This window comes from Chionomys nivalis, chromosome 8 (assembly GCF_950005125.1).
Source record: "Chionomys nivalis chromosome 8, mChiNiv1.1, whole genome shotgun sequence".
Taxonomy (NCBI): Eukaryota; Metazoa; Chordata; class Mammalia; order Rodentia; family Cricetidae; genus Chionomys; species Chionomys nivalis.
In genome coordinates, this window is record NC_080093.1 from 93,070,408 (window position 1) to 93,087,936 (window position 17,529).

The 17,529-nt window shown below is 44.8% G+C and overlaps 1 protein-coding gene and 1 pseudogene across 1 annotated transcript; both read left to right on the plus strand.

The window, feature by feature from the left end:
- The first annotated feature begins 239 nt into the window (after positions 1–239).
- LOC130879966 (olfactory receptor 52D1-like) lies at positions 240–1,238 on the plus strand. The gene has a single exon (XM_057778779.1). It carries the CDS (start codon positions 240–242, stop codon positions 1,236–1,238), a length of 999 nt encoding a protein of 332 aa, XP_057634762.1.
- A 2,107-nt stretch (positions 1,239–3,345) lies between these two features.
- Positions 3,346–9,355, plus strand: LOC130879145 (olfactomedin-4-like; annotated as a pseudogene).
- Positions 9,356–17,529: the final 8,174 nt, after the last annotated feature.

Sequence of the window (17,529 nt, forward strand, 5' to 3'; positions counted from 1 at the left end):
TCTGTTAACTGCATTGATGCCAAATTCTTTGATTCAGCATACGAAAATGATAACAACTCCCCAATACTGTTGGGAACTCTATTGTTAGCACAGCAGTCCATGACATAGCGATCAGAAAGAAAATGCTGGCCGCAGCAGCTTGTCCCTTCCTTTCCCTCACCCAAATCTCCAGAGATCTACAGTCGCCCTCACAGACCTCCTTTATGCCCTGCAGGGACAGAGCCAGGTGGAAGCAGAAGATGGAGCTGGATTCTGCACTCCTCAGCCTCAACCAGACAGTTTCTGGGCCCGGGCCCTTTGTCCTGCTGGGTGTGCCAGGACTGGAGGGCCTGCATGCCTGGATTGCTGTGCCCGTGTGCCTGCTGTACCTGGCATCTTTGGTGGGGAATACACTTCTCCTGGGGCTGGTGGCAGTGGACAAAACCCTCCAGGCTCCCATGTACCAGCTTCTGGGGCTTCTGGCAGCCGCTGACTTGATTCTGGCCACATCCACGGTGCCTAAAGCCCTAGCTGTGCTCTGGGGCTTGTCGGATGAAATCTCCTTTGCGGGCTGTTTAGCTCAGCTCTTTGTTGCTCACATGGCCTTCATTGCTGAGTCCTCAGTGCTGCTGGCCATGGCAGTGGACCGCTATGTGGCCATCTGCCAGCCTCTACGCTATGGGGCTCTGCTGAGCCAGCGTGTGGTGGGCATGGTGGCTGCAGCAGCTGATGCCTGTGTCATGGCACTCCCTGTGGTCCTTCTGCAGAGACTTCCTTACTGTGGGCATCGGGCCTTGCCTCACACATACTGTGAGCACATGGGTGTGGCTCGTCTCACATGTGGCGACACACGTCCCAACATCTGGTATGGACTGGCTACCACACTGCTCTCTCCAGCCCTGGACCTAGGGCTCATAGGTGCTTCCTATGCCCTTATACTCCGTGCCATCTGTCGCCTGCCATCCCCCGGTGCCCGCTACAAGACCTTGGGTACATGTGGGGCCCATGCTGGTGTCATTGTTCTCTTCTACACACCTGCTCTCTTTTCTTTCCTGGCTCACCGTTTTGGCCACCACACAGTTCCCGGTCACATCCATATTTTATTGGCTAATCTCTACGTGGTAGTTCCTCCAGCACTTAATCCTGTGGTCTATGGAGTGCGCACAAAGCAGATCACTCAGAGACTTAGGCATTTGCTTCAAAGGGTGAGAAAGGTGGGCACCGACATGCCAGCTGTGCCACACACTTTATCTGAGTGAACCCAAGTGTTGACATCATCTGCCGTCAGGTGGGGCCATGACCTTATGACCTATTCCAAACATGTAGGCAGGCAGAGTACAGCAAACTGACCTCCCCTACCCAGCTTCACCAGTACAGTCTTCTCCTTCAGTTCTGTTTTGACTTCCAGTGACTTTACTAAGGTATAGAAGAGCTTGGGCCCTTCAGTGACCCACAAGGGGGCCCAGGACACATCTGCAAGACTATGGTCTTTCTCCATCATTCTACACACATTCAGATTGGTCTAATGTGGCTCAGTGTTGGTTTTTTGTAAGGCATCTGGTACTAAGCAAGAAATCCATGTCTGTTGAAGGGATGAATACAGGAAGAGTTGGAGGAATAGTATAGTTAGTGTAGTGTAGTGTAGCGTAGAGTAGAGTAGCATAGTATAGCGTAGATACTATAAGGTGCAGAGTTTTGGAAACTCGGTTTTGATCAGGGTGGTCAATACCTTGAGCTCTTCAGAGCTGCTCAGGGGACAGTACCGGAAGTGCATCCCCTAAAGGTTTCCTGTTTCGGATCAGAGTCTGAGGGTGTCCTGATTTTTTCACTCTGTGTCATTTGCTAGATATAGTTGCTAAGATGCGGGAAAGGCTACAGCTCAGTCTCATGCTCCTTTCCCTGGCTATTCTCCTACTCAGCCTTCCTTCAATCTGTTCTCCCATGAAACACAGAGCTAGTGACACCCATTTGAACCCTGATTCCAGATGCTTTCATATCATGTGCTTATTTGGTTTTCAAATGAACTCCCAAGATAACCAGAGGTTGTCTTGTCAACCTCTGTGATTCCCGGATGAAAATCCAGGACTTGATGGAGAATGTACCTTTACATTTTTGATTTTAAGTACGGAGCCAGTCAATGAGAACCTTTCAACCAAGATAAAATATAAAATTGAGATTTTCGTATTTTGGAAAGTAATGCAATTCCCCAGAATTATATGTGTTACAGCTCTTGAAGTCTTTCTAGAATAGAAAGTGGGAGATTTCATGCGCCTTGTTGAAACAGGTGTACAGCACAGGCAGGCTCTCAAAGGATGAGTGAGTAGTCGAGGGCCTTGGTACTAAGTATCGCAGTGTCTGGACTTAGGCGTACTGTGAGAAGTAGGGAAGCAACAGTAGGCATAACTAGTAGCTGTAGATAGCAACCTTCTCAAGAAGAGTGGAATGATTAGCCCTTCATGGCAACCTTTCTGGGAAATGCAGCATCTCCTAGGCACATAACTAAATGGGAGTCCACATTGTTTGAGAAGTAGGTACTCCAGTAAGATGGCTGAGGACAAAGAGAGGGTGGGAGAGATTTTGGATAGCCAAAAGAGAGAGCCCTGAGCCATGATTTCTCGTCCAGGTCTTAGGAACCAAACTTGTCCTTCTGCATAGGATTATCTGTTTGAGAGTCCTGAGAACTTGAGGCCTGATAGCCTCCTGCTGTTGGTGGCCTGGAGGCTTCTTAGCACACAGACAGCAGAGGCTTGGGGCATTTGGAGTAGGGAGATCAGGGGAGCATTTGGAGGGGAGTAGAGTGGAAATGTTTAGAGTACCCAGGAGAGTGGAGGGAGCAGCTTGCTAAAAATGAGGGAAGGTGTGTAACAGGGCAAAATAGTGCAGTGATGTTTGCATTTCCCCCCAGGGGCACACTTTGGCCTCTTTTCAAGGGACATAATTAAGTGGTTAAGTAAATGGCTTCTGCCCTTAGGTTGAACAGGTTAGGTTGCATTTCCTTCTAGAGCCTTCTTCCCTGAAAATTGAGGAAAAGACCATAATCCCCTTTGAAAGAGACCCATCTCAAGGTCTGCCAGATCTCTCAGGTTTGCTTTAATCTATTTGTGTAGGAGGGCCTGGCAGGGCAGGAACAGATCTCTGTTTGGGATGGATGAGGGCAACCCTGTTTTCATAGAGGAAATACACTTCCACCCATATTTGAAGTTGCCAGCTTTTATGATCCCCTTTCCCACCCTTCAAGACCCACCACATAGCTTAGCTTTTGGATGTTGAAATCTTTGTCTTCTCCTACTGAGACTATTCATTGGCAATGGAAATAAAAGCTCAGGGTAGTCTAGGGACTTAGCCAATACCTACAGCTTGACCAAGATGCACTCTGACCTAGCTCTTTTGGCCTCTTTTCTGCTGCTCTTGGCGCTTCCAGGACAGCCTCAGGTACAGGCAAAGTGTAAAGGTATCATGTAGGAGAGATAGTTTGTTTTGGGCTGGTCGCTTTTTCTGATCTCATTTTCTTCAAAAGTTCCTAGGTCTGTGGCAAGAGTGAAGATAGAGAAAACTGGAGGAGAGATTATGATGGATGGGATGCCATTTTGTTGATTGGATATCTTTTGGATAGTATGGGCATAAGATGAGAGGAGACAGAGATGGGGAGAGAGAGAGAAAGAGAGAGAGAGAGAGAGAGAGAGAGAGAGAGAGAGAGAGAGAGAGAAAGAGAGAGAGAGAAAAAAAAAACGAACTGTATATTCTGATGTTACAAGTGCTTGCTTTTTACCACCACATGCATACTCTTCCTGTAATAAAGATGCTGGTGGTGAGGATGGGATGGTCAGCCCAAGGCATTATAGACTAAGTGGCCTTATTAGGCTGAAGACATTGCCAGTGTAAACTCTGGGTATTAGAGCTCAAAAACATATGGGGGAGGGTAAAACTTCTCAGAGAATTACAGGAACCATATATAAAGCCCAGTTGGTACCATGGTCATAGTCTAAAATTTAGAAGGAAATTCTAATATACTGCTAGCTTATTAGGCTTCAAATTGAAATGGAGAAAGAATTAATGAACTATAGTACCACATCTAAGAGTTTCTAACCAGGGAGGCACTATCTCAAATGCCCTCTGTACCTGTCTCTATTATCTATCCGTCTGTCTCTCTGTCCATCTACTTACCAACCTTGAAGTAAAACAATAGAAAAAATGCCACAATTTCTACTACTACCCATGTGAAGGTACTGGGACACAGAGAGATTACATATGCAATATGAGGGGAAATAGAAAATGTAGCTCTAGAATCAGTGGATTTGAACTGGCTGTGAGCAAGCCATGTTATGCAAGGATAAGAAGAATTCAAGTTATGAGTCTCTTAGCCTTAGAGCTGCCCCACTCTTGTTCTGGTTCACTAAGACAAGGGAGCTCCTCCTTGCCTTCACTTTCATGCTTATGCTAACCCATTCCATCATAGTTTAGAGCTGTGTAGATGCCTTTGACATAAGAGCATAAGATTAGGAATAAATGCCAAACTTTGGAGACGTTCCCAGCCTTGTTAATTATTAGTTACATGATTTTATAAGATTCTTTTCATCTCAGACCCTTGTGTTTTTCAACTGCAATTCCTGGATCCCCACTCACCTCATGCTATGTTCTTGTGAGTGTTAGCTCTGGATCCAGACATGGATTCCTCCTGCTGCTTCTCTTGATGATTATGAACTCTCTCTACATGATTCCTTCAGGAGAGCCTGAGATTTTAGAGATCTTTGTTGTAGGGGTTGTAGAGGTCTTTGTTGACAACTGAAGCTCCTTAAGCCTGCCTCAGTGTTTTTCTGAAAGCCAGATAGAGAAATTGTGGAGTGTAGCTTTCTGCACTTATAGTAGAGATATTTCATTTGTATTTTAATAAATAAAACTTGCCTGAAGGGCAGAGAGTAAAACAGCCTCACTGGCCAGCCCTACAGACCAGGCTGGCCTTGAACTCACTGAGCTCCTGAGTGCTGGGATTAAAGGCCCTCGCCACCACTGCCTGTCAAGAGTTCAAGGCCAGCCTGGTCTGTAAGGCTGACCAGTGCACCTGTTTTACTCTCTGATTTTCAGGCCAGCTTTATTTATTAAAATGTAAATGAAATATCACTACATGCACTCAGTACATGATTCAGGGTGAGAGTGAGTGGTCAACTAATGGAAGTTAGGAGGGGCCTGAAGCTTCATTGATGGCAAATTAAAGTAACTCAAACTCCCAACACAGGGATCCCTCAGCAGACAGTAAGATTCAAAGTGTTCCCCACCACACCAGAGCAGTGCTGGCCTCTCTTTTTGCCTTGCTTTTGCAAATAGCCTATAGTGATCCAGTGTGCTTTGTTGCCCTCAGTGTGCCTTTGACCCTGATTTTGCAGTTGGTGAATAATGCATTAAATTCCACGGATGAGAGTGGCACTTTCCAGTGTGTGGTCCATCTGCCCAACAACTCGATATTCCTACAGCAGCTGGAACAGCTACAGAATACACTACAGGATCTCATTGACAAGTATGAACAACAGCTGTCCAGGGTGAGTGAGTGCTGGAGATGGGGCCCTTGCAAGACCATCTTTTACTGATTTCAGTTTAGCCAGGACTCCATGGCAATGATTCCCTGGATTTGAAATCAAACCTAAGGAAGAAAGGGAGATTTGGTACTATTCTTAATGTTTCCCTTAGTAAAGCATGGCTCTTAATGTTTATAGGAGCTTCTTACATTGATAGATAAAATAGTGGTTGTAGATCCATTGAAAAACAATACGGGGGAAACACAGACATGCATATAGTCTAATCAAAGGGTTGAACACAGGATGATCTGTAGGGATATAGCCCCACCCATTGGGGGCGTATTCGTCTCGGGCTAATGTTTACTGATAAATCTGCTGGGCATGATCCCAGTAGCCCCTTTTTTCTCTGCTTTTCCTGTTCTCCGCGGGAACCTGTGGTCCTGTAAGTCTATTTCCCTATTAAAGCTGTATATATTTTTATAATCTGTCTGCATTCATTTACGTCGTCACATTTGGCGTCCAACGTCGGGCTATTTTGCCCCCGCCCCAGCACAGGGGGGGCGCAAGCTCCATCTTTCCCAGCCTTTGCGAGTAAGTTAGTTACCGGAGGTTTAGCCAGGACTCCATGGCAATGATTCCCTGGATTTGAGATCAAACCTAAGGAAGAAAGGGAGATTTGGTACTATTCTTAATGTTTCCCTTAGTAAAACATGGCTCTTAATGTTTATAGGAGCTTTTTGTATTGATAAAATAGTGGTTGTAAATCTATTGAAAAATAATATAGGGGAAACACAGACACGCATATTGATGTGGGAGTGAATTTTTTATAATTTGTTGTTTTTATTGGTTCATTAATAAAGAAACTGTCTAGGCCCATTTGATAGGCCAACCCTTAGGTGGGTGGAATAGACAGAACAAAATGCTGGGAGAAAAAAGCCGAGTCAATGAGTCGCCATGATTTTTTCATTTCAGACAGACGCAGGTTAAGATCTTTTCTGGTAAGCCAGCTCGTGGATAATTTGCATTGGTGTGGATTTGAAGGTCAATTTTGTTATATGTATATGCATATTTCTAATCTTGATTAAGGTATTGTGATTGTATAGTTCATTTAAAAATGTAATGTATATAGGTTGTTAATGGATAATCATCGATAATTGTCAAGCTTTTAGTCATGTTAGTTAAATTTTCTAGATGTGCATAGATATATTTCAGCTAGATAGGCATTCTTCATATCTTTCAAAGACTGCAGGTATATGGCATTTAATGTTTTAATAATTTAGGGCTTTTTATGACAATGAGACACATCTGCTCCTGACAGCACCAATCTACTTCAAGAGGAAGATGGGCATCGAAGAGGCTCCTTATGGAGTTTGATAGACATTTGGGCAAGAAACTGCTCTTGCCTGGACTGATACATAAACGACACAAAAATCCCACAGAGAGAGGACTGCTAAACTTGCCTAAAGATGAGATGTTCTTTAGGGGTTCCTAATTCATAAAAGAATCTGCAAGACATTCTGCAGAACACAGCAAAAAGTGACTAAACTGTCTTTAAAATTTCCTGTTTCATGAAAAAGTCTGCTGAATACTATGGGCCTAAAGGCCAAAGATGGATGCCCCAACGGTACAGGCAGCAAGATGTCTCTGTCATTTCCTAAATTTTAAAAGTTACTTACTTCTTGTTTACTTAGTTAGTATTACATCCTTCTGGAGTCTTTGATGGAGTTAAAGAATGGTTAGTTATAGTTATAGTTTTCCGTTATTATGATAAAAAAATAGATGTAAATATTGTAACTGTAATTCTTGCTTGATTACTGTTTTGTTATATGTAATTTTACTATATTAAAATTAAAGCCTTTCTTTTTTGTTTAAACAGAAAAAGGGGAAATGATGTGGGAGTGATTTCTTTATAATCTGTTGCTTTCATTGGTTAATTAATAAAGAAACTGCCTAGGCCCATTTGATAGGCCAACCCTTAGGTGGGTGGAATAGACAGAACAAAATGCTGGGAGAAAAAAGCCGAGTCAATGAGTCGCCATGATTTTTTCATTTCAGACAGACGCAGGTTAAGATCTTTCCTGGTAAGCCAGCTCGTGGTACTACACAAAATATTAGAAATGGGTTAGATCAATATGTAAGAGCTAGCCAATAAGAGGCTGAAACTAATGGGCCAGGCAGTGATTAAAAGAATACAGTTTCCGTGTAATTATTTTGGGTAAAGCCATGCGGGCAGCCAGGTCCCAGGGACGCAGCCCTGCTGCTTCATATTACAACAGCATATAGTCTAATCAAAGGGTTGAACACAGGATGATCAATGTGGAGGAGCAGAGAACAGATTTGCCATAATGAACTGAACTAGAGGTGCCACATGGAAGGGTTGGTCTGGAAACCTTGTCACTGAGCCTATAATAAGGGCAAGGGGGTGAAATACTATATCTGTAGTCCAGTGTTGCTAATGGTCTAGCAAACCTTACTTGCTGAACTCCCGGGGAAGCTTCATGATATATGGCCAGACTGGAAGCTGGTATTGTTTATCTTTTTTGCTAGTCCTAAGGGGTGGGTGGCTCTAAAGCTTCTATGAATAGTATAGGCAGTATTTTTTCCCTTTAGAAAAACAGGGACCCGAGTGTCCTCAGGTAGGAAGTTGGGTTATTACTGCTGTTAAAAAAAGTGATAGACAGAAAATGGATGTAAATGGATAAGAAGAGTCAGGCTCCTTGACATTTTGAGTAACAATATACCTGTCCTTCATGCCCAGGCCGAGGAGTATGCACCTACCACTGAAGACCAAGACAGTCAGACTTTGGAAGTGAGTCACATGCTGGAGTCCAGGAATCCTGGTGTCACTGGGTCCCAATATGACAACCCAGCCTTCAACCTGCTACACCTAGAACTGGAACGTGCGCAGGAGTTGGCAGCCCAGCTTCAGGCCAAGGCAGGTGTCAGCGGGGCCCTTGAGCTCCTCCACCAACTTGGGAACCAGGTGCTTAGATGGATTAACATGCTCCCCCTTCCCCCCTTCCTCTCACAGTCCCCTTTCTTAACTGGTTACCTATCATAGACACTTCCCCAAACCTCTTCTTTCTGGAGAAGACGCCGAACTCAGAAAATGGAGAGTGCGAGTTGAGCTTGAGGACACCCTGTGATCCACATTTCTGGGATCTCATTCCCTCAGGTTGCTAATGCCAGTCTGAGCCTGAAGCTTCTGGCTGACGCTGACTTTCGAAGCTTCCGTGCTCTCCAAGAGGAGGTGGACGTCCTTGAGGCCCGACTAAGTGAGTGTGAGAGGGAGAAGAACAGGAACAGTCTTCCAGATACCCTGGTCCACCCCTGGCTCCGGGTGAGTTCACAGACTGAATTCCCCAAGATTTTGTTTCTCCATTGACTGGGACAAATGCATGATTGCTACAGTAGCCTGAGGGACGATTGGGAGGCCAGTAAAGGTCTTGATAAGGAATAAGTCTTTAGTTTCCTGATTATACCAAGACCGGTATCTTCTCATGGACATATCCACATATGCAGCCATCTGATAGCCAGGAACATGTGTTCATCTCTATCCATGCAAAATCAGTCTATTTATATGATTATGCATGCAGTTGCATGAGCATGTTCTCACGCACACATATACTGGTTACACTCCATCCTCTGCATTCTGTGGGTTATATGCTTTGTAGCTAGCTCATATCTTGCTTGCTCTGCCCTTTAGGTTCCTGCACTCATGGAGGCCTAAAGTGAGCAGACCCATTGTGCTGAAGCTCAACTGGAGGGGTTTATCATACAAAGTAGGTGCCTGGGGCCGAGACTCAGCACCCTACCCAGTTTCTGCCCTTTTCTGGGTGTCTTTCCTGCGAGCTGATGGCAGGTGAGTCCTGGATGACAAACTTTATATGCCTGGGTCCATCCCATATGTACTTTAGCCTGGCCCCGACAGGCTTCTTAGTAGCCCTAGCACTGATTCTTTTTTTTAAAGATTTTTATTCATTTTACATAACTACCACAGCTGTCTCCCCTTCCCCAACACACCCCATCCACTCCTCAGAGATCCTATGGAGAGTCAACAAATCCTGGCAGATCAATTTGAGGCAACACTAAGCCCCTCCCCCACTGCATCAGGACTGAACAAGGTAACCCACCATAGGGAATGGGCTCCAAAAGCCAGTTCATGCATTAGGGATAAATTCTGATCTTACTGCCAGGGGACACATAAACAGATCAAGCCACACAACTGTCACCCACATTCAGAGGGCCTAGTTTGGTCCCATGCAGGTTCCTCAGCTGTCAACTCAGACTCCATGAGCTCCCACTAGCTCAGGTCAGCTGTCTCTGTGGTTTTTCCCATCATGATCTTGACCCCTTTGCTGATATTATCCCTCCTTCCTCTCTTTGACTGGACTCCAGGAGCTAGGCCTAGGGTTTAGCTGTGGATCTCTGCGTATCTTTTCATCAGTTACTAGATGAAGGTCCTATGATGACAATTAGGATAGTTATCAATCTGATTACAGGGAAGGCCAGTTTAGGCAACCTCTCCACTTTTGCAAGGAGTCTTCCTTTTAATAATTCATTTTTAATTGATTTTTATTGAGGTCTACATTTTTCTTTGCTCCCTTCCCTGCCTCTTCCCTCTCCTTCAGCTCTCCTCTAAGGTCCCTATGCTCCCAATTTATTCAGGCGATCTTGTATTTTTCTACTTCCCATGTAGATTAGATCCATGTATGTCTCTTTTAGGGACCTCATTGTTGTCCAGATTCTCTGTGATTGTGATTTGTAGGCTGGTTTTCTTTGCTTTATGTTTAAAAACCATCTATGAGTGCGTACATGTGATAATTCTCTTTCTGGGTCTGGGTTACCTCACTCAAAAGGTGTTTTCTAGATTCATCCATTTACTTGAAAAGTTCAAGATGTTGTTTTTTATTCTGTTGTGCAGTACTCCATTGTGTAAATGTATCACATTTTCCTTATTCATTCTTTGGTCCAAGGGTATTAAGTTGTTTCCAGGTTCTGGCTATGACAAACAATGCTCCTATGAACATACCACATGTCCTTATGGTATGATTGAGCATCCTTTGGATATATACCCAAAAGTGGTATTGCTGGGTATTTTAGAATGTTGTTTCCTAATTTTCTAAGAAATCACCACACTGATATCCAAAGGGGCTGTACCAGCTTGCAGTCCAACCAGCAATGTAGGAGTGTTCCATTTACTCCCACAAGTTCTCCAGCATAAGTTGTCATCATTGTTTTTGATTTTGGCAATTCTTACAGGTGTAAGATGGAATCTCAGAATAGTTTTGATTTGCATTTTTCTGATGGCTAAGGATGCTGAGCATTTTCTTAATGTCTTTAAGCCATTTCAGATTCCTCTGTTGAGGGTTCTTTTTAGGTCTGTACTCCATTTTTTTTTAAATTGGATTATTTTTTTTTATGACCAATTTCTTTGCAAAAAGTCTTAACTGGGGTCATCTTTGTGGATTATTGTGAATTTCCCTAGCAATCGGTTTGTCCTTAACCCCCAAATGACTCCCTTTATCAAGATAACTCTTTCATTGTTCTTCTTCTCGGTCCCTCCCCCAACTCGACCATCCTGTTTTTTTTTTTTTTATTCTCATCCCCCACTCCCTCCTCTTCCCTCCAGGTTACCCAGGAGATCTTACCTATTTCCTCTTCCTAGGAAATGAGTAATACTCCATTGTGTAAATGTATCACATTTTCTTTATCCATTTTTCAACTGACGGGCATCTAGGGTGTTTCTAGGTTCTGGCTATTATGATTAATGCTTCTATGAACATATTAGAGAAAGTGTTCTTGGGGTATAATTGAGTATCTTTTGGGTATATATGCTCAAGAGTGGTATTCCTGAGTCTTGAGGTAGAATGTTTCACAATTTTCTGAAAAACTGCAATACTGATTTCCTAAGTGACTGTACAAGTTTGTACCCCCACCTGCAATGAAGGAGTGTTCCCCTTACTCCACATCCTCTCCAGCTTAAGCTGTCATCAGTGTTTTTTATCTAAGTCTATCGAACAGGTGTAAGATGATATCTCAGAGTCATTTTCATGTGCCTTACCCTAATGATTAAGGATGTTGAGCAATTCCTTCAATGTCTTTTGGCCATTTGAGTTTCTTCTGTTGAGAATTTTCTGTTTAGTTCTGTGCCCCATTTTTAAATTGGGTTATTTGGTATTTTGATGTCTAGTTTCTTGAGTTCTTTATATATTTGGAGATCAGTCCTCTGTAAGATATGGGGTTGTTGAAGATCTTTTCCCATTCTGTATGCTGTTATTTTATTTACCATATCTTTTGCCTTACAGAAACTTCTTGGTTTCAGGAGGTCCCATTTATTAATTCTTTCTCTCAGTGTCTGTGTTACTGGTGTTATATTAAGAAAGTGGTCTCCTGTGCCAATGCATTCAAGGCTATTTTCCACTTTCTCTTGTATGAGGTAACTAAACTTTCATTGAAGTCTTTGATCCACTTAGTCTTGAGCTTTGTGCATGGTGCTAGACATTAACTTATTTGCATTCTTCTACATGCTAACATTCAGTTAAGCCACCACCATTTGTTGAAGCTGCTTTCATTTTTCCATTGTACAATTTTGCTTCTTTGTCAAAAATCAGGTGTTCACAGGTGTGTGGATTAATGTCAGTGTCCTCAATTTGATTCCATTGATCTACATGTTTCTTTTTATGCCACTATCAAGCTGTTTTTTTTTTTTATCATAGTTTGAGGTCTATGAAGAATTGTGTTAGTATTATGATGGGGACTGCATTGAATATGTAGATTGCTTTTGGCAAGATGGACATTTTTACTATATTAATCCTACCTATTCAAGACTGTGGGAGATAGTTTCATTTTCTGATATCTTCTTCAATTTCGTTCTTCAAAGACATGAAGTTCTTGTCATCAGATCTTTCCCTGTTTGGTTAGAGTTACCCCAAAATATTCTTTATTACTTATGACTATTATGAAGGGTGATATTTCTCTGATTTTTTTCAGCCCATTTATCATTTGTTTATAGGAAGGTGATTTTATTTTTTTAGTTAGTCTTGTATCCCATCACATTACTGAAGGTATTTATCAATTTTAGGTGTTTACTGGTAGAATTTTTGAGGTCGCTAATGGGTACTATCATATCATCTGCAAATAGCAAAAATTAAATTTCTTCATTTCCAATTTGTATCCCACTGATCTCCTTTTGTTGCTTATTGCTTTGGCTACAACTCTGAGACATCAATGCAGATCCCGCTAAGATAGGACTATGGACCCACACTTGGTTCTCATCAGCAACCTGGGCCTGAATGGTACCTTGTGGCAGTGCAGGCCACTCATCTCTGTATGACCCTAGCTGCAATAGGCCCCTCAGATCCCCATCTGACCTCAGGGGATAGCCCAGACCCTGAGTATTTTTGTGACCTTTGGTGGTATCAGAAGCCATGGCTGTCAACCCAGGCCCTGGCTATGGTAGTGCCACGGATTCAGACATGGCCCTAAAATGGCCCACATATCACCATGACCCTGGATGACACAGGCCTTTCAGATTAGTCTGGTCCTGGTGTCAGCATGGCCCTTGCACCCTGTCATGGACTCAGGTGTTTGAACAGCCCTGGATCATCCACATGGCCTTCAATGGTTACCTAAACCATGCACATCAACACAGATGCTGGCCACTGCAGGGCCATGAACCCAGACATGACCCTGGCAGCAGATCAGGTCTGGATGTCATTGTTTCCTCTGGTGGCAGCATGGGCACTCAGATTAACATGGCCCAAGGGCAGCATGGCCACGTGTGGTGGCCCAGACCCTGGGCATCCCTGTGGCCTTGGTGACAACATGGGTCATAGACATCAACATAGACATCAGCTACGTTAGGATTAAGAACACAGACATAACCCTAGGCAGTAGCCCAGACTCAGACATCACCCTGGTCCTGGTAGCAAGTAGTCCAACATCAGCCATTCCCTGCCATCCTGGCTTCTTCAGAACTGCCTCTTACCACAGCACACTAACCATTCTGGCCCTCTCCCATTTCTCCACCCCACACTTGCTCATTGTAATGGCACTCACCCACCTGGGGTCACAAGGCAGTGAGCAGGCCATGAATATCTTCAGTTAGGCCAGACTGTGAGGACCCAGGCTGCTACCAAGGTCTATGTCTCGGTCCACGGTCCACCCACGGATGGGGTCTGTATTGATGTCTATGGCCCACAGTGCCACTAAGGTCACTCCCATTGACATCCAGGGCCTGGGCCACCACCTAGGGCCCTGCTAGTGTCTGAGGGCTGAGCCTCTGCCAGGGCCATGTGGAGCTGAGTAGTCTGTACTGCCACCCAGGGCCATGGTGTCGTCTGGGCCTGTGTCGCTGTCATGGTCTGTGTTGACATCCATGGCTCCTGTTACCACTGAGAGCAGTGAGGAGAGGGCTGCACAAAGTTAACTCTGCTCCTTACCAACTGTAGCACTCAAGAGAGTAGGCCTCGCATCTCTTCAGGGAAGTACAGAAGAGATTTCCGTACTGGCATATTTACAGGTGAGCTGGTTGAGAGTTGGAGAGCTAGCCCCACAGTCTGTGGCGTGGGTAAGGGAGAAAGACTCCACTTATCTCTTGTTCCTCATCCCTCACTGTCAGGAGCCATTTCAGGCTTCTCCTTTCTCACGTCTCACAGGGTGAGGTGGAAATCTTGAGACAGAAAAACTTAAAGTTAACTAAGACATTGTATGTTGACCTTGGAGATTCAAGCTTCTGGTGGCACCTCAGAGTGTCTTCTTTGTTTGCTGCTTATCAATAACAGCAGGTGCTCTAGCCACTGACCTTGCAACTGCCCTGCTTAGTTGCCTAGCTACCTAGCCCCTCCTTTCCTTCCCCCTTCCCCCTTCCTCAGTTCCCTCCTGCCCGAGCTCCTCACTGAGGAGTATATAAGACATAAAACTTGCTTCAGTAAACGGGATGCCTTGACAAAAAGAATACTGCTTGGTGTCCGTCTCTCTCTCTATCCCATGTCTTTCAGATAGTGCCTCTTCAGACCCTGGAATAACTTAGGACCTGCTGGGCGGGTCACCTCACCACCTAAGCAAGCAGGAAAATCTGGTCCCGGGGTCCGGAGAGTGGGAGAGCAGATCCTGCCCCTCACTGCCTGCAGCACTCAGGAGAGCAGGCCCTACACCTTGCTAGGGTAGTGCGGTAGAGCTGACCCAGTTGGTAGGAGGTGCCAATGATCTGGTGCTGCAAAGGCTTGTGGGAGATCTGGCCCCACCCTTCACCTACCATAAGGTGAAGTGCTAGAGAGAGCTGGGTCCCCTCCTCCCCTCTTGCCACCTGTGGTGGGTGGGTGACCTGGCCTTGAGGCAACCAGAGTGGGAAGGAGGGCAGGTCTTGCTCTTCACCAGCTGCGGCACACAAAAGAGAGGGCATGGCACCTTGCCTGAGCAACACACTAGAGCTGATTCTGCTGGTGGGGGGGGGGATAGATGAGCTAGGCCTGAGGGTGTGAGAGCAGGTGACCTGCCCCTGCCTTCTCCCTTGTATGCCGGGGATGGCAAGGGTAGAGGAAATATGCTCCCCCCACCTCTTGCCACCTGTGTCAGGGGAGAGAGCTGGCCTAGGAGTCATGAGAAGGGAGAAGTTGGCTCTGCCCCTTACCACGTATGGCAATCTGGAGAGCAAGCCTTGCATCTTGCCTGTGCAAAACAGTAGAGCTGACCCTGGTGGTATGAGTATGCGTGAGAGGGACCTGAGGGTGTGAGCAGGGAAACTGATCCTGCTCCTTGCTATCTGTTACACTTGGCTGATGAGCTTACCAGTGTAATGGATTAATTAGAAAATGTTGCAGGATCCCCCGTGGCTGCAGCGGCAGAAACCCTGCAGGACCCTGAGTGGTGGCAGCAGGCCATGTGGTGGCAGGCAGTGAATAGTGGATCCCAAAAGCAGCCAGTCACAGGCAGGGATTGTGCAGTTCCCTGAGTGGCTGCAGCAGGCCATGGAGGAGAGACAGACACATGGGCACACTCCAGTTCTCTAAAGGCCGCTGGTCCCTGGCAGGGAGCTACGCGGGGCAGCGGGAGAGAGACAGCAACAATATAGGAACACCATGCAGACTGAGGTTGGATATTTATTTAGTGGGTTATAGAGGGGAAGGGGAGAAGAGCAGAGAGGAAGAGAGAGAGAGAGAGAGAGATAGAGAGAGAGAGGTGAGAGATGGAAGCAGGAGCTGCCTCTTTTTTATGGTTTTATTTATTTATTTATCTATTTATTTATTTATTTATTTATTTATTTATTTATTTATTTATTATGTATAGAATATTCTGTCTGTGTTTATGCCTGAAGGCCAGAAGAGGGGGCCAGACCTCATTACAGATGGCTGTGAGCTACCATGTGGTTGCTGGGAATTGAACTCAGGACCTTTGGCAGAGCAGGCAATGCTCTTAACCGCTGAGCCATCTCTCCAGCCCCAGGAGCAGCCTCTTTGAGAGGGAGATGGAAAAGGAAGAGACTCCGGCTGCAAGCAGGAAGGAAGATCTGCCTGCCTCAGCTGACAGGGGAGAGGCGTTGGAGGTGGGGAGGAGTGGGGGGTGGGGAGTGGGCAAGGCTTGTCTCTTAAAGCGACCAGACAGATCATTTACAACCAGGATGGTAACAATGAAGGAATGTTGGCAGCTGGTCAACCCAGCTACCGCCCAGGCCCAGAACCAGGACTATGAGTTAGCCCACTCCAAACCCACCTCCTCTATGAACTGCTGGAATGTTGTGTGAAGGGGCTGGGCCTGCAGATCCAAAGCTATGGGATCTCCATGACACAAGGCAAAAACAGGATATTTTAGAGGGGTCCCACTGAGGGACCCAGTGTTGATGGTGTAGCAGAAGCTAGAGGCCTTGAACCAGACCAAAGACTCATTGGAATGAACACTTACAAACAAAGATGTATGGGCTGAGTGGTGGTGGTGCACGCCTTTAATCCCAGCATTCTGGAGGCAGAGGCAGGCGAATCTCCATGAGGTCAATGCCAGCCTGTTCTACAGAGCTAATTCCAGGACAGTCAGAGCTATTACACATAGCTGGTTTTGTTAAAAAAAAAAAAAAAAAAAAAAAAAAAAACCAGAAAAAACCCACTTACTCCTGCCCAAAAAATCTAAACAATTAAAGATGTATCAACTAAAGGGTCTACTGTGTGACTCAGTGAGCCACATTACAGATTTCATGCTGAGGTTTTTTAAAAAAAATTCTTTTGTTTTTTCCTATTAAATTTTGTTTGGGGGCAAGGTTGCAAGGGCAGAAGCCAGGAGTGAGGGGACAGGGAGATGAGTGGGATCAGGATGCATGATGTGAAATCTACAAAGAATCAAGAAAAAGTAAAAACAGTAATATTTTATTTAATTAATTTATTTTTTGAGACAAGGTCTCACTATGTGGCCCTGGCTGGACTGGAGTTCACTATGTAGACCAGGCTCATCATAGAGCTCTACCTGGCTCTGCTTTCAGAGAGCTGGGATTAAGAGCTTGTTTTTCATTGATTCTCCTCTCCTTTTCCTTTTTAACATTCACTGTGTCCTGATCAAGAGCAAACCTAAGAGGCCCTTTCTGTGATGCAGTGTGAATGGAAACTACTTCTTTGTTCTTGGCTGCCCAGACCCAAAAAATCACACAGAATTTATATTTATTACAACAGTTTTTAACCTATTAGCTTAGGCTTCTTATTAATTAAGTCTTACATGTTGAATTAACCCACTTCTATTCATCTGTGTATCACCACGAGAACGTGACCTACAGGTAAGAATCTGTGGCTTCTGTCTCCTGCAGTTGTTACAGGGCATATCTCTGACTGCACCTACTGTCTTTATCTCTCTTCAGATTCCCTCCTGGCTTTGCTCTGTTAAACCATAGGCCAAAACAGCTTCCTTATTAGCTAATGGTAATAAAAACATATTCACAACATACAGAGGGGAATCTCACATCAATGCAGATTTCATTCTTGCTCTCTGGAATGAGTTTAATTCTTTAAGTGTTTCAACAAATCCAATACTTTATACTTTAACCCTAATTATTCCAAAG